This window comes from Acipenser ruthenus, chromosome 17 (genome assembly GCF_902713425.1).
Source record: "Acipenser ruthenus chromosome 17, fAciRut3.2 maternal haplotype, whole genome shotgun sequence".
Taxonomy (NCBI): Eukaryota; Metazoa; Chordata; class Actinopteri; order Acipenseriformes; family Acipenseridae; genus Acipenser; species Acipenser ruthenus.
Window position 1 is genome coordinate 11,179,326 of NC_081205.1, and position 22,652 is coordinate 11,201,977.

General features: G+C 40.0%; 1 protein-coding gene across 6 annotated transcripts in view; it reads right to left on the reverse strand.

Moving 5' to 3' along the window:
- Window positions 1-22,652, reverse strand: part of tmem94 (transmembrane protein 94) — a 76,289-nt gene that overhangs the window by 28,787 nt on the left and 24,850 nt on the right. For 4 of the 6 annotated variants that reach the window (XM_058989972.1, XM_058989970.1, XM_058989971.1 and 1 more), the window contains 9 exons: window positions 15,508-15,659; window positions 15,194-15,296; window positions 14,487-14,573; window positions 13,744-13,860; window positions 11,618-11,674; window positions 7,675-7,779; window positions 6,084-6,257; window positions 5,761-5,979; window positions 1,620-1,929 (listed from right to left, as the gene is read on the reverse strand). In XM_058989972.1, coding sequence (XP_058845955.1) covers window positions 1,620-1,929; window positions 5,761-5,979; window positions 6,084-6,257; window positions 7,675-7,779; window positions 11,618-11,674; window positions 13,744-13,860; window positions 14,487-14,573; window positions 15,194-15,296; window positions 15,508-15,659 — 1,324 coding nt within the window. The remainder of the gene's footprint in view (window positions 1-1,619; window positions 1,930-5,760; window positions 5,980-6,083; window positions 6,258-7,674; window positions 7,780-11,617; window positions 11,675-13,743; window positions 13,861-14,486; window positions 14,574-15,193; window positions 15,297-15,507; window positions 15,660-22,652) is intronic. The other 2 variants (XM_058989973.1, XM_058989974.1) reach the window with 2 other exon arrangements.

Below are 22,652 nucleotides of genomic sequence, written 5' to 3' on the forward strand. Positions count from 1 at the left end.
GGGAGACACACCAAACATGTGGAAGAAGGTGCTCTGGTCAGATGAAACCAAAATCGAACTTTTTGGCAACAATGCAAAACGTTATGTTTGGCGTAAAAGCAACACAGCTCATCACCCTGAACACACAATCCCCACTGTCAAACATGGTGGTGGCAGCATCATGGTTTGGGCCTGCTTTTCTTCAGCAGGGACAGGGAAGATGGTTAAAATTGATGGGAAGATGGATGGAGCCAAATACAGGACGAAAACCTGATGGAGTCTGCAAAAGACCTGAAACTGGGACGGAGATTTGTCTTCCAACAAGACAATGATCCAAAACATAAAGCAAAATCTACAATGGAATGGTTCACAAATAAACATATCCAGGTGTTAGAATGGCCAAGTCAAAGTCCAGACCTGAATCCAATCGAGAATCTGTGGAAAGAACTGAAAACTGCTGTTCACAAATGCTCTCCATCCAACCTCACTGAGCTCGAGCTGTTTTGCAAGGAGGAATGGGCAAAAATTTCAGTCTCTCGATGTGCAAAACTGATAGAGACATACCCCAAGCGACTTACAGCTGTAATCGCAGCAAAAGGTGGCGCTACAAAGTATTAACTTAAGGGGGCTGAATAATTTTGCACGCCCAATTTTTCAGTTTTTTATTTGTTAAAAAAGTTTGAAATATCCAATAAATTTCGTTCCACTTCATGATTGTGTCCCACTTCTTGTTGATTTTTCACAAAAAATTACAGTTTCATATCTTTATGTTTGAAGCCTGAAATGTGGCAAAAGGTCGCAAAGTTCAAGGGGGCCGAATACTTTCGCAAGGCACTGTAGGTATTTTATAGTAAAGTAAGTAGAGATAGTTAATGTTACAATGTTAAAATATATCCAGACCACTAGAGGGAGCTACCATGCTGTATAGCCTATTGCAGGGGTAGGCAACCCTGGTCCTGGAGTGCCACAGACATTTCTGGTTTTTGTTTTACCCAAGCCCCTTAATAAATTAATTGATTTAATGATTGGCTTAATTGGTTAGAATTACCATGTGTTCCAGGTATTTAGCAATTGACGATTAAGAGATACCTACAAAACCTGCAGGATTGTGGCACTCCAGGACCAGGGTTGCCTACCCCTGGCCTATTGTATAAACTCTCAAGAATGGTAGAGATATCTGTGTGTTAATGTGAGAGAGTCAGTCGACGCAGGCAGTAGGTAAAGGATAAACACTTGTGAGTTCGTGTCGGGTTGCAAGTCTTATTAAAGCAGGTCGGGTCGGGTCACAGGGAAGAAGACGGTGCTGCAGCGGGTTGTGTGTGCGGGTCGGGTCCAGTAGTAGCGGGTCCGGGTCGGAAAAATTGGACCCGCACAGGACTTTGCAACCAAGTTTCTTTTGTTTATATTTAGGGTGCTTAATTGACTGAAAATAATCACGTTTTATATTATTATATAAATGAAGTTTAATTAAATACAAATAAAAAAAAACAAGTCAGCACATTCATTAAATATCTATGAATGCAATTACTGAAATGTCTCTCTTGATCCTGGGATTTTCAAGTATCATGTTTTAGAGAAAATGGAGTGTGATATACAGTGTGTATTACTCAGTGTTTGTGAATGGGGGAGACAAGTCTCACCTATGAGGCGGGCGAGCTCACAGAGGCCCCAGGGGATGTGGACAGGCAGGACAGAGCAGTGTGTCTCCTGCAGCGCGATGTTGGACAGGTGGTCAGAGAAGCGGCACAGCTGCTCGGTCACGCTGGCGTTGCACAGGTTCAGCAGGATATTCAGCCCCAGCGGCTTCAGCGAGGTCAGGTGGTACTGCCAGTTGGACTCGTCGAACTGGATGCTGACAGGGTTCTGCTGGTCCTGGGAGAGGCTCAGCATCTCCAGGTGGTAATCACACACATAATCCTCTGCCTCGCAGCCCAGGCTGTCCCCGCATAGCTGAAACACAGTCAAACATGTTATTATTATTATTATTATTTATTTCTTAGCAGACGCCCTTATCCAGGGCGACTTACAATTGTTACAAGATATTACATTATACATTATTTCACATTATACAGATATCACATTATTTTACATAAATTACCCATTTATACAGTTGGGTTTGTACTGGAGCAATCTAGGTAAAGTACCTTGCTCAAGGGTACAACAGCAGTGTCCACCACTGGGGATTGAACCCACAACCCTCCGGTCAAGAGTCCAGAGCCCTAACCACTACTCCACACATGTTTCAATAACAACACAATGCTATCTAACCAAGCCCCAACTCAAACATGCTTTCTATTTATTACAAAGAAACAATCTGAACGCAGTTTCATTTTGTTAAGCTTGGCGGAAAAAATGAAATATCCAACCGACCCAAGCAAGCCAATTGTTTAACACAAACGTTACTTGAAGCGTTTCATTTTGTTTCAATGTTATCTTTTTTTTTTTTTTAATTTAGCAGCCGCCAATTATTTTTATTGTTTTCTCCCAATTTAGAATATCCAATTATTTTTAGGCTCAGCTCATCGCTACAACCCCTGCGCCGACTCGGGAGAGCGAAGACGAACACACGCTTTCCTCCGAAGCGTGTGCCGTCAGCCGACCGCTTCTTTTCACACTGCAGACCCACCATGCAGCCACCTCAGAGATACAATGTTGGAGGATACAGCTCTGGGCAGCTTACTGGTAAACCAGCAGGCGCCTGGCCAGACTACAGGGGTCGCTGGTGCATGGTGAGCTGAGGACACCCTGGCCAACCTAAGCCCCCACCCCCGGGTGACGCTCGGCCAATTGTGCGCCACCCATTGGGAGCTCGCGTCCACGGTTGGCAGTGGAATAGCCTGGATTCGAACCGGCGACGTCCAGACTATAGATCCTGCAATCCACGCGGAGCGCCTTTACCGGATGCGCCACTCAGGAGCCCAATGTTATAATTTATAAACGAGTAACCAAAAAAAAAAAAACCTCTCAAGTTATCGATTTGTTAACCTCTCAAGTCATCGATTTGTTTTATTTAAAAACATAAAAATAAAATGCTGTAAGCTGAGAACTCTGTAAATGTTGGGAATGCAGCCCACGGTTTCTTAGGCTGGCATTGCTTTCAGTACACAGGAGGGAGGCGCCACTGCCCTGTACACAGGTCAATGCTAATTCTTCTGAACTTTTGTCTACTTCTCTTAGTTTCTTGTAGTTTTACCTTAAAAACCGAACTGCATATTTATTTATATTTAAATGTACATTGCTAACAAAAACAATCCAGTACCCAATATGTATTGCCATCATTTTGTAGGTCACACATTATCCTATATGAAACACATTGTCCTATACAAGTGTGACTTAACAGATTTCTTTTTCAAAGCTATTAAGAAACTGTATTGATCTTTCCTTGCAGCTATTCCAATAGTAGCTCTCCGGTTCATTGCATTCTACTTCAAGAGGTGATGTCAAGGAACACAGTCGACACGGAAAACGAATCACTCATCAGATTTTTCTACATAGGTATACACATAAAACAATATGCTGAAAGTCACGGTCTAGAAAAACCCTAAACATTCCACATTGTTATTTACTCAAACTCCCAGAAGCAAATTTTCAGTGTTGACTACTTTCCTTTAAAATACCATTAAAAATCAATGCACATTTACCTTAATCTGTGCATCTCTTTCAAATAGGAAAATCAATGTTAAACCAATGTAACGTAAGTAATGATAACAAATATTAGGTCAAACTTAAAGGAATGGTTAGCTCTTCAAAATTATATACTACAGAATTTTTTTTTTTTTTTTTTTTACTGCATTGATCAAATAGTCAGCGCCAGGAGCACGATTGGAAATAATAATTGAAATGAACAGAATCTCAATTAAGTGACAAATGTATCTTCAGCCGTTACCTACAATGTCTTTCACACATCACTTTCTTCTCTAGCTGCAACGAATACAAAGTTATTACCAATGACTGATTGAAAAAGACATCCGGTTGTTGTTTTATAGTTATGAGCAGGGATCCTAGGAATCTGTTTGCTGCAGAAAAACACAGATTTTCTATGTTTGAGAATTTTTAGTTTTTGTTTGTTTGATAACCAAATCACGACACTTATCATATATAATCATCAGCACAGGCAATGTTGCTTTACATTTACGTAAACATACTCGTTCAATAAAACTGCCTCTGGTGCACAGAGGTGAAGGCTGAATGAGGCGCACCGTCACATTCATGCTGAATCGTAGCTGCAGTTTACTTCAGTATCCAGTGCGTTGTTACTACTGGATTTCTGCCAATTTTCTTCAGCTCAACACCAACAAATCTGAACTACTTCTAGTAGGATCGAAAACTCAACTCAAGAATCTCAATATTGCTGCCTTGAGCCTTGGAAACTGTCTGCTGCTGCCTTCTCCCACTGTACGAAGCCTTGGTGTACTTCTGGATAGTAACCTCTCCTTTGATGCCCAAATCTCCTCTGTAGTCAAATCCTCCTTCTACCACCTTCAAAACATCAAAGGTCTGTCCCTACCTTTCCCTCGACTACTGCTACTCTCTCAATGGTGGTCTTCCGTCACACACCATAAACAGATTGCAGCTGGTTCAAAATGCCACTGCTATGATCCTTACCAGATGTAAAAAACATGATTACATTACCCAACATCTTGACCAACTGCACTGGCTACCTACTTTTAAAAGTTGTCCTGCTTGCCTACAAGGCACTCCATCACACACGTCCAGGGTATCTCTCCAACCTGCTGACCCGCTATGTCCCTACATGCAAGCTGAGGTCCTCTGACTCAGGCCTGCTGGTTATACCCATGCAAAAGTGCGCCCACTCGGAGAGCGCTCTTTTAGCTTCATGGCCCGGACTCTCTGGAACTCTCTCCCAGCTTTAGTGCATGCAGCTCCCACAATCGCTCGCTTCAAATCAACTCTGAAGACCCACTTGTTCTCTCTTGCTTTTAATGCTCTCTAAGCCTGGTATCTGTTATTAGCCGTTGTCTAAATTGCTATTCCAGGTTTTTCACTCCATCTTATTCGTTTAATTCTGCTTGACACACGCATCCACAATGTTTAGAATTCACATCCTAGGCTTTTATTTAATGTATTTGCATTGTTTTTTACTGTTGTATTTAATGTGCTATGCCCTGTATTTCACTGTATGTAATGTATTCTGCATTTTTCCTCACTATCTTGTAAGGCGCTATATAAAATAAATATTGATTGATTGATTCTGATTGTTTTTTTATTATTACTGCACAGACGTATTTGTAATGTTTAAAGTAAAATGGTAAGTTTGTTTATATTATTGATTGATGGCACTGGTGAGCGTGTAACTTCCATAATTTAAAATTGTACCAATAAATACTTCCTGTGTTAACTGTTATTCAACAGTACTGTTTGTGTATCATATAATGTGATGGGGGTGGGGCTCAATTTAGAAAAAACTAGGATGTCTGGTTATGACGCAGTAAGCACTTGCATTCCCTGTGCTATACCTGTGAGGGGTCCTCCTCCCCCCTCAGTGTCCCATTCCCTGTGCTATACCTGTGAGAGGTCCTCCTCCACCCCCTCAGTGTCCCATTCCCTGTGCTATACCTGTGAGGGATCCTCCTCCACCCCCTCAGTGTCCCATTTCCTGTGCTATACCTGTGAGGGGTCCTCCTCCACCCCCTCAGTGTCCCATTCCCTGTGCTATACCTGCGAGGGGTCCTCCTCCACCCCCTCAGTGTCCCATTCCCTGTGCTATACCTGCGAGGGGTCCTCCTCCACCCCCTCAGTGTCCCATTCCCTGTGCTATACCTGTGAGGGGTCCTCCCCGCCCTCAGTGTCCCGGCTGAAGCTCACATTGGACCCTGAGGGGTGTTTGGTTCGACGGCTGTCTGTCTGCCGGCTCTGTCTCTGGGTGTCGGAGGAGCGTGGCGTGTCAAGGGAGGTCTCACTGTGCTGCTGCTCGTTCTCCATGCACAGAGAGTCCAGGGCAGGGGGGGCGGCACACAACAGGGCATCCACCTCCTGTGCCTTTATATAGGTGAGAGACAGAGAGATTTATAAATGCTAGTTTTATTTCACTGGATCAGTATCTTGGTCGCAGATTAACTGTTTGAGTGTGCAGTCACCCTCACCTCATCTCGGTCCTCCTCCCCCTCCGTCCTGCAGAAGGACCCCATGGAGAGGTCGTCTTTCAGGTCCTCCTGGCTGTCATGGGGAGACTCCACCTTCCCGCTGAAGAAGAGCACCGTCTCAGGACTGGGGTTGGGCCACGATAAGATCCCCTGCTTATCCACACAGCACAGCACCTGCAACATGAGGGACCTGACTGGATCACAGCAATACAGCAAGAAACTATAACAGAAGGGACCTGCCTATCACAGCAATACTGCAAGAAACAGATTCAGGACCAACAGAGCAAGAAACACTAGCACGTCAGAACGCGCTGCTTAAGGGCCATCAACGCATTTGTTTTTTATAAAGGGATAAAATCACCAGAAAACCCACAATGAGTGGCCTTTAAAATAGATAACTGGGTGATGAGGTCTGAAAATGGACAAATCTGAACTGAGAGGATCAGAAACTGCTTTTTGTATCACGTATATGTTAGGACCCCAGCCCGAAAAACACCCCAATCTAGACCGGGTCGACCACATCGGGTTGGAGTTCATTTACATTTTCAGAAGCCCAAAATCTTTTCGTATTCGGGGTGGAGTTGTCTTGCGATGCAGAAGATCATCCGAAAACACAGCATAACTCAAGCAGTGAGCAGCAACGTCACTGTGCACGTCATCTTCCAATTAAAGCTACAGTACCACATTAGCTGTGCAGTACACAGAGTACCATCATTTTCCTAGCTTTTGGTAATAGAGTTTTTTTTTTTTTTTATGTTAATCGTTTTGTAATGCTTGTAATGTGTTTACTTTAGTATTGACATTGTACTTTGTATTATTATTATTTTTTTGTTTGTATTTTTCTTGTAAAGTGCTTTGGGATGCCATTACCATGAAAGGCGCTGTATAAAAATACATTTACTGATTGATTGCTTGATTGAAATATTGTAACCTGGCCAAAACAACAGAAAATACATTCCAACAATATGCTAGTATGTATGTAGGGATGCAGAAAGTCCAATAAATATTTAGTTCCTCGAATAGCCTTGAAGGTCAACAGAAGAATCTTAAATAACCTGATATTTGAAAGGTATCCAATGCAAGGTTTCCAAGACAGATGTAATATGTTCAGTTAGTTTTGTACTTGTCAGTATTCTTGCAGCAGCAGCATTCTGGACCAGTTGCACTACTCAGATTATTTTAGTAATGTTATTACTTGTTAGAGTTAAACAAATGTAGAATATTTAGGTATTTGATGTGTTATTTTATTCTGAATACTCTGCTGTGTACTGCGCAGCTAATGTGGTACTGTAGCTTTCATTGGAAGACGACGCGCACAGGGACGTTGCTGCTCACTGCTGAGTTGTGTCTTCGGATGATCTTCTTCAGATTTGGTTCGGGTTAAGTGAATGTTCTGCATCGCAATGGGGTAATTCGCAAAACAACCCCACCCCGAACACAAACAGATTTCGGTTTCTAAAAATGTAAGTGAACCCCAACCCAATGTTGTCAACCCAATCTAGATGGGTTGGGGGTCATAACATATACACTATCTACAATGAAGGGGGAAGGGGTCAATGAAAGCACTTTCAATGTATTTAGAGTTACTCACTGTGACCGAGCCCAGGCTGTGCAGCAGACTCGACGTGTAGCACAGAGTCATGGACTTCCCCTGCAGGACACACAGGAAGTGTGTCCAGATGCAACGCAGCATCTCCTGTCAACCAATCACACATTTTCAGACTGTTGCCCACAAAAGCAGTCTTTAGGTGCCATCAAAAAGCACAACGTTGGGCATCTACAGGGGAATGTCATGGAAAGCGGCCTTTTGGATGTGTGAAAGTCTGGATTCCTAGAGAGGCCAGACCTCTTGCTGAACCTCTTTTCTTCAGCATTGCCTCAATAACAACGCTGCAAGTGTTCCTCCAGGAATAAAGGGGCTCACTCTGCCCTCGTTTACAGCAGTCGGTATGTTTATGCATTTTGGAGATCTGGATTTAGAAGAATATTCAAATTGGGCTCATGTTCAACTGAAGTTCTAATTAAGTTAGCTTAATGCCATTCAACCGGACAGAGATGGAAAAACATTAAATGGCTTGAAAATCCACGGTTACCACTGTACAGAAGGATACATTCACATGTTTATTTTTTTTGTAATGTGGTAAATCAACAGAAACTCATTTTGAATGTATTTGTGTGTTACTGCACCGTTATTCAGAACTTGTTTCTTTACTAACTGTCCTTATTTAGCACACACTTTTACTACTCCTTGTTTACATTAAATAGATGTAGAATGCACCAAGAAATCCATGATTGAATCTTGGAGGGGGTTGAACCAGGCTTTACTGCTGGAGAACCACCAGAACATTATAGATACATTCACTATGGCAGGTTTTTTTTATTTTGTGCTTACCAGAGAACTTCACAAACATGTTTAAATTCAGACCAGAAACTTCAATCAGAGCATGCAAAGGATAAATCAATCAGGTGATTATAAAGAGATTAATACAAGATGATAAATCAGTATGATTGTGATATTGTAGTAGATCTACAGTAATCTTTAATCGTTAGGTAATAATGCACTTCATACCAGCAGCTCAGCAAATCAGGACCACAATACACCAGTCCTGGGCTCAATTACAATGGAACAGGAATAGCAGCTGAACCATGGCTGTCTGCTTAATTGTACCATAGAACTGACAGATTACAGTTCAATTATGTATTTATTTGTCATTCAATCATTACTGTTGTATTTTCAACCACCCTATCTATTTGTTTGAAAAAAAAAAAAAAAAAAAAAAAAATTACATAGTATGTTTCTGTATTTGTACCTGTGATTATTGCCGAGTTATTTAGAATAAATAAACATGTTAGTGTGTACTTGCTTAAAGTTACTTTTTAGTATACTTGTAATTAATTGTAATTACTGCAGAATAAGTGTAACTAATTGACTAAACAGCATTGCAATTGCAATTTCAGCAAACAATTAGGCTGTGATTGTAATTCTAATTATAATTGACCAAAGGTCTGCAATGCACAGTTCTTATCTAGTCCATCAGCTCTTAAAGGGGTAGTACTTTATATCACCTGCATTTTCCTAATGCTTAATTTCTTGCTCAACACTGTTATGTGTATATTCTCTTGTGTGGTTTCTGCTTAGATTATTACTCACCAGGCTTATGAACTATTCCAGCAAAAATGACATCATTCAACCACTTCTAAAACTACATTTCTGAAGTGAGATAGTTTGCAGAATGCCCACTAGGGGTATGCATCTGTAATATAGGTCCCTTGTAAAACAGATTTTCGGATAGATATTTTCCCATTTACTAACTCGCAGTTGCAGAGAGGGCAGAGATTACAGCTGCACACCCCTAGTGCTCATTTCTAAAACCACTTCACTTCAGAAATTCAGTTTAAGATTTTTTGCTGGTAAAGTTATTTATCATGGTAAAAAAAATAAACATCAATAGAGAATAATACTGAACACACCTATGATATTAAACTGGTAGGGGATCCAATATTCTGAATTTATAGATGGTGTAACGTATCCCTTTAATATTGTCAAACAAAACTACACTCTTAATCCATTTGCAACATGCACAGTCTGTTCAAGTTGAACTGAACCAGTCCACCTAACCTGGAGCATTATATTATTCTGATATGAAGTTAAGGTTTCTACAGGTTAGTATCTTGATTTTTGGCAACCCTGTAAACGTATTTTTCAATGCAACTCTGTTACTTTTCTACAGGTAATACAACCCCAGGTTTGCACTTACAATTTATTTAAAATAACAATAAAAAAAAAAAAAATTGAAATTTCCCCAAATCAACATAAATAATATGAGAACAGTAATATTCGGGCACATGAGAAAATACAAGATACTAACTAACCTTGACTTCAAAAAATTTAGTTTTTGGTTGGCTGAACCACGGCAATTACAAAATCAATCCAAAACATTTAAAAAGGCTGTAATGCCCTTTGCTTGCCCCAGATAAGGTTTCCACTGTGCAACTTGAAGCTGAACAAACCATAAAAACAGCTTCTGAAGTGAGCCGTGCAGAGAGCATCATCAGCCTCAAACATGCATGCTGTTCAAGCGGGATACAGATCAATGAACAGGTACTAAATAGAGGTACAAGAACAGTCTCTAGAAAATGTGTTGTCTTTAGCTGAGACTGTCCTCCAATCTCAGCCCAGCCCCTGGAGGTGCAAAAGAAGTTTCAGTGATTACACTGGGCTGCTGTGCAAAGTCTTGGTGGACAGGCAGCAGCGATGGGGTCTTGCACCCTTGCCATGTAGAGCAGAGGCATGCAGAGCTGAGACAGTGAGGGGGGTTTGGGGAGCTATTGGGTGGGGAGGGGTGGGTACATGTGGTGGGGGTGTGATGAGAGGAAGATTTATTAAGCTTTTGTTCCCTTGCTAAGTTTGCACCAATGGGCCGGGCCCTATGCAAAGTTTTCCCCCCCATTTCGTGACAAATTTGCCTCAGGGGTGGTGGGGGGAAGCTTAGTATATCAAAAGAGAGAGAGGGCGGAAGCCAAGGTAGGCTGAAAGGTCCTGTGGATTTCCTTATTGTATCCTGCAAGTTGTACATTCACGTGATCGATACTGCTGTTGTGCCGTGGGACACTGGCCTACTCCCTTTATAATCACCATATATTTAAAATTATGTCTACAAATGTTTTTAAAAAACAAATTAATTAACATAATCCAATGAATAAAATCAAATATCACGTCCATCTCTGTCTGAATCAAGGTTTTGTGATTAAAGAGCTAGTAATACAATCATGCAAGTATAGTCGGCTGGAAAGGTAAAGGCATCTAACAGGCCTTAGGCAGGGTGGGAGGGGGGTTCAGAACTGAAAAAGCAAGGCTGTTCAACTCCAGTACTCCTCAACCATCCAACAAACCAGCTTTCTGTTCCAATCAGCCTCTACGAAAATAACTGCAGTCAAAGCTGTTTAGAACTCATTTCTGTTACACGCTGCTTCTCAGCTACTAACTGAAATTGAGGGGGCGTCAATTAAAATGCTCCCAATATTCAGTTATTTTCACAAATGTAAGATAGTTGTGATTTAAAATCGCTGTTTAGCATTACATATTTTAACACAGCTAAATATACAAAGCACAGTCATTATTATTATTTACATGTTTACAGCTTTCTGGTATTTAATAGGGACCATATTTTATACGAGTGCAGTGCAGTCAGCAATACTAAATAAAAAAGACCAGTACTGTATAACACATCTGTATCAACACTTCTTTATTGTTTAATTGTATTACTCTATAGCCAGAGATGTGTATTCATTATAGTTTGCACACTTCCATAAATAACAGGTCAGTAGGGTGTACAGAACAGCATTTTATATTTGTGCACTGGGTTGTTAAAACGGACTGAGGGCTGTAGTTGAACACCACTGGAAATTTGAGCAAAATATGATTCAAGGCATCTGTGAAAAAAGGGTGGGTGAGAGATGGAGGGATTTCAAGGGAAGATTGTGGAGGGATTTGGCAAGGGAAGTCGGGCAGGGGGGTAGGTTGGTTTTTATACCTGTGAAGACACCACCTCCGTGAAGCTGCTTAGAGTATCCTCTGAGAACTTAGCCAGCTAGAGCAAAAGAAGATGCTGGTTAAAACAAGCACACCTTCCTCCAAAGCTTTCCCCACAGCACCATCCATGAGGGTGGAGTCTTTGCAATGGAGACCTGCTGCCTGGAACCTTGCTGGATCAGTACAAATGCAGCTCAGCTATAAAATCAGACCCTGCTGGGTCAGTATGAATGCATCTCAGTTATTAATCAGACCCTGCTGGGTCAGTATGAATGCAGCTCAGTTATCAATCAGACCCTGCTGGGTCAGTATGAATGCAGCTCTCAGTTATTAATCAGACCCTGCTTGGTCAGTATGAATGCAGCTCAGTTACCAATCAGACCCTGCTGGGTCAGTATGAATGCAGCTCTCAGTTATTAATCAGACCCTGCTGGGTCAGTATGAATGCAGCTCTCAGTTATTAATCAGACCCTGCTGGGTCAGTATGAATGCATCTCTCAGTTATTAATCAGACCCTGCTGGGTCAGTATGAATGCATCTCTCAGTTATTAATCAGACCCTGCTGGGTCAGTATGAATGCAGCTCTCAGTTATTAATCAGACCCTGCTGGACCAGTATGAATGCAGCTCAGTTATTAATCAGACCCTGCTGGGTCAGTATGAATGCATCTCTCAGTTATTAATCAGACCCTGCTGGGTCAGTATGAATGCAGCTCTCAGTTATTAATCAGACCCTGCTGGGTCAGTATGAATGCAGCTCTCAGTTATTAATCAGACCCTGCTGGGTCAGTATGAATGCAGCTCTCACTTCTCAATCAGACCCTGCTGGGTCAGTATGAATGCAGCTCTCAGTTATTAATCAGACCCTGCTGGACCAGTATGAATGCAGCTCAGTTATTAATTAGACCCGGCTGGATCAGTATGAATGCAGCTCAGTTATCAATCAGACCCTGCTGGGTCAGTATGACTGCAGCTCTCAGTTATTAATCAGACCCTGCTGGATCAGTATGAATGCAGCTCTAGGTTATTAATCAGACCCTGCTGGGTCAGTATGAATGCAGCTCTCAGTTATTAATCAGACCCTGCTGGATCAGTATGAATGCAGCTCAGTTATCAATCAGACCCTACTGGGTCAGTATGAATGCAGCTCTCAGTTATTAATTAGACCCGGCTGGATCAGTATGAATGCAGCTCAGTTATCAATCAAACCCTGCTAGGTCAGTATGAATGCAGCTCTCACTTCTCAATCAGACCCTGCTGGGTCAGTATGAATGCATCTCAGTTATTAATCAGACCCTGCTCGGTCAGTATGAATGCAGCTCTCAGTTATTAATCAGACCCTGCTGGGTCAGTATGAATGCAGCTCTAGGTTATTAATCAGACCCTGCTGGGTCAGTATGAATGCAGCTCTCAGTTATTAATCAGACCCTGCTGGATCAGTATGAATGCAGCTCTCAGTTACCAAACAGGCACAGCCGACCAGGCAGATTCAGCCTCAACAGAAGCAACATCACCAGCTTTGCATACAGGGTCTGTAGCAAGCAAACCATACCGACCTTATAAAATATTCCAAACCATACCTGTTTAGAAGTACTAAAAGAAACATGATAAATTCAATAACAAATGTTTCAACGAACAGTATCTTCTAATGTCTTCAACTGGGCTGCATTAACTCTTAGTTGAACCATTTGTCATTAAATGTATCAGGTTTCTTTTGTAGAATACGGTCTTTTAAAATCAGACTAGTGTTTCCTAATATAGTGCCTTCACAGTTTCATTCAGATATTGGTACTGTAAAAACATTTGTCACAATAACCTACATTCACATGTGTAAAATATTCCTGTACCAAATGTCCATGCAAAGTTCCATTACATTTGGGTCTTTTCTGAAGATATGTGCTCTATCCAGAAAGTGACCTAGATTCCAATTACTCTCAACAAGTGCCTGGGAAAGCCCATACCAAGTTCCATCACAACAGGAAAAACAGTTCTAAAAATGTAAAAAGCAAGTGTGGCCAAGGCAGTAATCCCCCTTCTATAGGTAGCCAACACTGTCAAAAGAAAAAGCTACAGAACTGGCTGGGTCTCTAATGAAAGCCAGGCCAGCCCTTTAGTCAGAAGAACTCACCAGGCCAGTGGGAGAAGCCTTGCTGGACTCTGCCAGTACTCGGGCCTCTCCGTACGCTGTGACCAGGACCCACATCACCGGGAACACAAGAGGCAGAATGGGAAGAACACCATTCACCTGCAACAGGGAAGAGCATTTACTGCAATACTGCTAGTGGACCTGAACACACATACATGGGCGGGGATAAAAAAAAAACAGAATCACATATACGTTATGTACAGTAGCACATTTCATTTGTATTGTAAATGGCACCTGATTCTTATCTGCCTGTGTCTGTTTCAGTTACAATGGGCAAGACAGAGGATGGCAGGAGCTTTTTCACATAAATCCACGCAGTGCAGTAAATAAAAAAAAAACATTCTTGCTTTTGAATGTTTTTTTTTCTATTTAATGTAAACTGGTATGAAAATGAAAATTGGTAGACATTGAACTTGTTGTTTACAAGACACGTATTCAGTTACCTGTTCTGTGTCACACGTTGTCTGTAGTGCAGCAATACATATTTATACACAAACCTGATTGCTGGGATATTTTAATCACACATCACACGACATAAATCGCATGGGGAATACATTTCTCAACTTTTACTCAGGTGCGTTTTCCAGGAGAGAGAGAACTGTGCATATAAACCCTGTAGTGTAGCAGATACACTGCAAAGCTCACTCCCCACTATCCTCCCGTGACTAGCTGGGCTCCAGCCTCCAGTAAAGAGCAGACCCCATCCCTAACAAACACTGGCCTACCTGAAGCTGTATGAAACTGAACTGCCAAGGCGTGACTCCAGGGGCGTTGACAAAGAAGCGCACTGTGTTTGTAATGAGGAAGGCAGACTGGAAAAGAGGATTGCATAGAATGTTAATACTGAGGGAGATCCTAAACAGACCAATACAATTCACACAGACATCAGCATTGTGTTTGCATTCATTCTCCTGTACAAAGTCATGTGAGTGAGAGAATCATACAGTAATACACTATTGCACACCAAATTTTAAGATAAGACCTCAAAGCAAGTCCTCTTAACCAGAGATAAGAAATAATTGACCCTGCAAATTGGATCATTTTTGTAGGACAATTTACAAAATAAAAAGTTAGATCGCTTGTCTTGTGTGTGTTTGTCGTATCGGTTTAACCCTTTCATGCATGGAGACCTCATATGGGGACGAATACAAAAAACTCTCTTCTAATCTTAATAGGGGGGATGTGGAAGACGCAAAAGCATGATGACCTCATATGAGGATGCAATTTATTCCCCATATAAAAGTAATGGAATAAAAAGTTTCACTAAATATGCATTTATTATGTGTCCAAAACGACTTTTCAGTTATCTTCAATATTTCATGCATGAAGGGGTTAATGACTAAACGATGGTTATTCAAGTCAATTCACGAGCACCAACTTTCACATGGACACAGCAGGCCATTAAGATGTGTTACAGGAGAGCTGCACATACCAGCACTACAGGACATGCGAATTTGGCCATCACGGACTGGACTGTGAACCTCTCGTTATCCAGTGCTGTCACAGGGCGGGACAGGGCAAAGTCCAGACTGTGCCTGCAATGGGAAATAGAAGTTTACACCTATCGAACACTTTGATACTTTGAGATCACTGGAGTGGGTGCTAAAAATGTTTCTTATCCCCTATTAGTATTAGCAGCATTATCACTGATCGCATTGAAGACATTAAGAAAAAATTAGTCATGGACTTATTAAGTTTATTTTAGTATTTCTAAATGTCACTGCATTCCGTCTCTGCTGAACCCACCTGACATGGTCAATGACGGGGGTCCGCACCACTCTGAAGAGGCGGAACTGCTGGGGGTTCTGGGGCCCCTTTTTCTGTTTTCCTCGAGGGGAGGGTGGTGGTGAGAAGGGTGGGAACATGTCTCCGGGCTCCAGGACTATGTGTTCATCATCCTGCGGAGAGATCCAGCACCCAGGTAAGAGCAAGGGGTAGAGTTACACACACACACACACACACACCTCATCCCGAAAACAACTTCATAGTCATCTCTAGAAGAGTGTGCTTACAAACTACTTCCAGAATTAGTTCAAATAAGCACCTAGGGGTGCTGTAGCCTCCCGCTTGGAGTCTTAGCGCAAGTATCTGGAAGCTGCTGTACAGTAAATCACATGCTTCTATGAGCAGGTCACTTTATTTTTATTAAGCAAGGTAGTTTCATTCGTTATGCATTTATTGGAGACATGAAATTAGTTTAGTTTGTCTGCATTCTGTCGGTACATTGATTGAATTCAAGTATATGGGCATAATTAATAGTCATATGTAAAATATAGTACCAGGCAAAAATAATAATAATAATAATAATAATAATAATAATAATAATAATAATAAAACAAACCAGCATATTAAACAAGAATATGGTGTATGTGTTTTGGGGGACTGGTGGTAGGCCTGCTAGTTAGTACAAGAAGTTATATTTTTGTAACTACAAAAAAAATGCATTTAAACTGAGTGGTATTATAAATTAGGGCTTCTGATTTTCAGTTTTAACTGACAAACACAGATTATACACCCCCGATACAAAAAAAAAATGAAAATCGATGTACAGCCAATAAACACTGGAAAAACAACGACAATGGTTACTCAATTAACGATGATTTCACCCCTTTCCAAGTGATAAAAATAAACAAATACAAACATTTTAAAAACTGAAATAAAAAAAAATAACAAAAAAACAAAAAACAAACTACCTTCCCCAGTGCATTTAGGCTCCTTCCTGATTTGTATCTCTCCTTGATTCGTTCTGAATACTTTAAAATAGGGATGGGCACCTACATCAATAATAATTTCGGAATAGCGATACTTTTTATTGCTAATACTGCTAAAAATACAAACTCAGTAAAATCAAGTTTATTTGATATTAATATACAACAAACCCTATAGATACCAATCATGGTCAGTCTCGTAGACAAACACCACACACTGAAGTATTATTACGCATTGTATACGCTGCTTGCACCAAGTGACGTCACATTTCAGGATACCGCTATCTCAATTTCCGGAGAATGAGCGGTTTATTTCAAATCCTGTTTACATCTTTTCCTTTGCTGTATTGAACGGTTTAATTTTTTTTTTTTACTTGTTTGTTTAATTTCTAATAGAAAAAGGATGTTGTAGTTCAGGCACAGCTACAAAAGCATTTAAATATCAACAACGAGAAGGATACTGCAGTGATCACTGCTGTGTCCCATCATGCTCAGCTTCAGCACGGTGCAATTCAACAGTAAGCTTTCATTCATTTCCCGTGCATGAAGACACGAGAACAATTTGGCTGAAAAATATTCCAAGAGATAAATTCACAGTAACGAAACACACAAACGTTTATATATAGTTGTATTCAAAAGTTTACATACCCCAATAGAAATTTATAATTTCTAGAAATTTCTCAAAAACAAAAAATACAGGAAAAATCTTTCGTAGCAAAATCTTTTGTAAAAAAAGTTACAAGAACTAGATGTCTACAATTATTTATTTCAGCAATTTTTTTTGCAAAACTCAAAAAAATGCTAATTCAAAAGTATTCATACCCTGACAAGGAAAATTAAATGAATAGCTAGCTGAGGCACCTTTAGCAATAATAATCTCTTTTAAATTTGTCAATGAGCTTTAGGTATGATTCTTTAGTGATCTTTGACCATTCTTCAACGCAAAATTGTTCCAGTTCATTCAAATTCCGAGGACTTCTCTTGTGCACAGCCTTCAACTCATACCAAAGATTCTCAATCGGATTTAGATCAGGATTTTGACTAGGCCATTCCAGAACCTTGATTTTATTCTTCTTCAACCATTCTGAAGTAGATTTTGATGTGTGCTTTGGATTGTTGTCGGGCTGGAACGTCCAGTTCCACTTTAAACCAAGTTTTGTAGCGGAGGGTTTCAGACGATCGGCCAATATCTTTTGATATGCTATGGAATCCATTTTACCATGTATTGGAACTAAATTGCCTGTGCCATTAGAGGAAAAACAGCCCCATAGAAGGATATTACCACCTCCATGCTTGACAGTAGGTATGGTGTTCTTTTCTTTGTACGCTTCACCAGATTTTCTCCAAACGTAACAACTATCGGCGTGACCAAATAGCTCAATTTTTTGTTTAATCACTCCATGAAATCTTTGACCAGAACTCATATTCATCATTCAAATGCTGTTTTGCAAACTTTAAGCGATTGTCCTTGTGACATTTTCCTAAGAGTGGCTTTTTCCTTGGCCTGTGACTATTGAGACATCCACCATGCAATACTCGACCAATGGTTGAAATGGAAACCCCAGTACCACTTGCAGCCAATTCACTTTGAATATCTTTGACAGTTTGGATTGTTATTAACCTTCCTCACAATTCTTCTGCTTGTTCTTGGTGAAAGAACTTACTTTCTTCCAGACTGAGGGAGCGTTTTGACAGTATCATGAGTCTTGTACTTGATAATAGAAACAATAGTTGAACTTGGGATACTCAAATGCTTGGAAATCTTCTTGTATCCTTCTTCAGCTTTATGACAATAAATAATTTTCAGATAGCTCTTTACTTTTTCCAATATTGACTTATTGGTAATGACAGCAATCACCCTATGCCTAAGCCTTTTATACTTGTTAACCTACAATCCAGCATTTATCTAGACTTTTCTAGAATTAGGTTCTGCATTATCATATTGACATTTCTAGCACCTTGTAGACAATACTATCATAGCATCAAAGGGTGTGAATACTTCTGAATACACACACACACACACATATATATATATACACATATACATATATATATATATATTAAGACTGCACGTTCTGCACTGAATTGGTTGGAAGTTAAGGCACAGCTTTGCCAAGTTATACAGATGTGGAAATCGATTAGAAACTCAGTTACACAAGGGCATCTGGCATACTTTAATAAAGGCAATGTATGCAGCACATTTGTTGTCATATTATTTGCCCCATCCAATAATTTATTTTATTAGTACTGAGTAAAAACACAGAGAACATGGCTATTCGGGTCTAAAATTCCAACTGTGTTTAAAAAGCAAGCAGCAGGTTGAAGCGAGGTGGCTGTGCTGGACCGTTTTAGCACTAATTTAACTTGCAGACAGGAATACTTCTTGTCTGGGCTGACTTTCCAGTTTGGTTTCTGAAAGCTGTTTATTTTACGTTCTGTTCAGCAGCCTCTGTGATAGCCTTTTGTTTAATGTTTGATTCTGAAGCTAAATAGCGATCGATCGTATTTTCTCCAAAGACACATTAAGATATGGAAAACAATTACCTCAGTTTGCATGTAGTTTATTTGGGAAATATCTTGAAACGATCATCAGCCGAAATATACATTGCTTTTTTCAATCGTCCATTTCTGGTATTTTACCTCCAATGCTGAAAACTAGATTTTAGCAACCTAAATCAAAACAATGCAGCACCAACTTTGTCCCACCCCCTAATGCACAGTACAGATCACATAAAAGCAGTAAAGACGCACTGATAGGCTGATTAAAGCTTTGTCATTTGAATAGTAAACAAGAACGTTAACTGCTTTGGATAATTTATTTTGTAAATGTTACTTGTGGATGTTTTTTGTTTGTTTGTTTTTTGCTTAAGTGCAGTGCACACGGGACGGTGAAGGAATAAAAAAGGGCTACCTACAGAAGGAAGATAAGTAGTTTGCGTCGCTTGCATTGTGCAGTAGTTCATTTAAACAAGTTTTTTTTTTTTTTCCTTGTTTGTATGCATTGGCCCCTAAGAGTTGAATTTCGTGGTGACCCCTCAATTTCATGATTTCCGCGAAATCCGCTAAATCACGATTTAGGTAGACCCTTAATTATGACCATGATTTATTATGAAACAATCGTCTAGCATAAATAATGCAATTGCGTATAACACATTAGTGCTTAAACAGTTTTGTGATATGTAAAACAAAATTGCTTATTATTGTGTATTATGCATTAGAAGCGTTAGACATAATACTTATGGTAATGCAATAAACAAAAACAGAACGGGAACTCTGAACTTTACCCCCGACTCTTAAACTATGCAGCTTCTCATTCTTCTTCAAGGATCTGAAACACGTAGCAGAAAAGCTCTGAACCAAACCGGAATTTTCGGCTCCGGTTCCGAAAGTTCTGAACGGCTGATTTCGTTCCGTTCTGGTTCGAATGAAATGAAATACCGGTTAATATCGGTTCAATTTTTTTCTAGCCAAGTAAGCTATTGTATCGGTGTTCATAGGTCTTTATTTTCTTGAATTAAACAAAAAAGTATGATATACAGTAAACTCAAAAGGAAAACGATGTGACAAGTTATCTGTCTGTATCAATAAATGCACAATTCAACTTAATGCAAATATAAGAAGTATAAAAGCTAGTATTTAGTCACAAATCCCTTGCATGCAATAACAGCAGTGAGTCTGCGACACTTTGACATCACCAGACTCTTGATATCGTCCTTTGAGATGCTTTGCCAAGCCTTTACTGCAGCCATTTTCAGCTGTTGCTTGTTTTGGGGAATTTCTGACTTCAGTCTCCTCTTCAGCAAGTGAAATGCATGTTCAATCGAATTTAAATCAGGAGATTGACTTGGCCAGACTAAAACTTTCCACTTTTTTTCCCTGATGAACTCCTTGGTTGCATTGGCAGTGTGTTTTGGGTCATTGTCCTGTTGCATTGTGAAGTGCCGCCCAATGAGTCTGGTGGCATTTTCTTGTACATTGGTAGCCAAGATGCTTCTGTACTCTTCTGAAGTCATTCTGCTGCTGCCATCATTCGTTACATCATCAATAAAGATGAGTGAGCCCGTTCCAGAGGCAGCCATGCATGCCTATGCCATGACACTACCTCCACCATGCTTCACAGATGAGGTGGTATGCTTTGGATCATCTGCAGTTCCTTTTTTTCTCCACACTTTTGCCTTCCCATCACTTTGATAAAGGTTAATATTCGTCTAATCTGTCCATAAAACTCTGTTCCAAAACTCTACTGATCTCTGTACTTTTTAGCAAATTCTAATCTGGCCTTTCTGTTTTTGGTGCTGATCAGAGGTTTGCATCTTGCAGTGTAGCCTTTGTAATTCTGCTGCCGAAGTCTTCTGCGAACAGTAGATTGTGACACTTCCACCCCAGCATTCTGGAGGTTGTTGGTGATTTCACTGACACTTATTTTAGGGTTGTTTTACACAGCTCTGGTCATTTTTCTGTCATCAACGGCTGTTGTTTTCCTTGGTCGACCTGGTCGTTGCCGATTGCTGAAGACACCAGTGGTTTCTTTCTTTTTCAGGACATTCCAAACTGTTGGTTTGGCTATGCCCAACTTTTGTGCTATGGTTCTAATTGAGTTCCTCTTTTCTTTTAGCATCCAAATCGCTTGCTTTTCTTTCATAGACAGCTCCCTAGTCTTCATGTTGGATTATGCCTACTGACATCAAACGCAGACTCCAAAGGCAAAAAAAGGATAGAACTGAGACTACACATTCACAGCTCTTTTATGTGTGAACAATCAATGCAACAGGAAACACCTGATCAATTAGAAACACCTGTGAGCCAAATGTCCCAATACTTATGCTCACATAAAATGGGGGGATGGAACTCTGAAAGTGCTGTTATTCTTAGTTGGTAAAACATATATGTGTTGAAACAGCCAGAAATAAAAGGTGACATTCTGTACTTTTGCCTCATATTAATCTTTCTTTATATTTTCATATTGCTTGAGTGTACAGCAAAAATAGCAATTTTGACTTCACTGTCCCAATACTTATGGAGGGCACTGTATATATGTTTGATATTGCAATTGTGTTATTATATTTTTTATGTTTTGCAGGACTTCAATATTATCGATATCGAAATACATACACGATATCAATATACAATTTTCATATCTTTGCCCACCCCTACTTTAAACCCACCCCAACTACTGAGTGGCTGCAAATTCCTACATTTCTATTGGAGACTCCGTTTGCGAGATTTTAAACAAGATTACAATTAGAAACCAAGGACTGTTCGCAGGATTTAAAGCTATATTACGGTTAGATAGGGAGGATTTAAAACAGAATTGTAAAATTGTGGCGAAATATTAGAAAAAGGCATAGACACACAAAAACCCCAGAATAATGTGCCCGTGACCATAAGGATTTAGTTGTGGAAGACAAAGGAAAGAAGGTACAAGTGTGCTGTCAAGTTACTATACATATTGTGACAGAAAAAAAATGCCCACGCATTTTGGAAAGTAACCAAAAACCACAATTTAACAGAGTTTATAAAAAGCGAACGTTCAGGAGATCTACATTAAACTTGAAAATAGCTCAGAATAAACACCAAAAAATTATTCATAAAAACAGAAGCCCTAATTACAAAACAGTAAAACAAATAAAAACACAATTTTTCCAACATTGAACAACGTATTTTTCATTAATGCTAAGTGGTACTGTATATCATTTGCCATTCAAATAAATCAGCCATGATACATGGTTATGTTTTCTTGACTAATACATTTCATCAGAAAGGAATCTGACATGTTTTAATCACCTACAGTGCATTCACAAAACGAAGGCTGTACAGTACACTAAAAAAAAGAACCGAATCATGTTGATTCTCCTTTGCCTTTTAAACTCTTTACTTCCTGTGTGCTGAATGAAACATGTTATATTTTACTTTTGGTTGAGATATACTTCATCTGTGGTGCTGTTCAGGAAGGCATGTGAACATTTCAAGATACAAAAGCGTCCTAACTTATTATAGCACGGGCACATGTTACCATCTATTGGAGTAAATAATTAGAAAATTGTTTAGAAAATTACTAAATCATATAATCTAATCTCGTATTGCAACAGATATAAATGGTCTGAACAGACCCATTAACCACGCTATGTCTGCCGCTGCAGCCCAGCGTACTACTATAAATAAATCATTATTTCTTTCTATGGC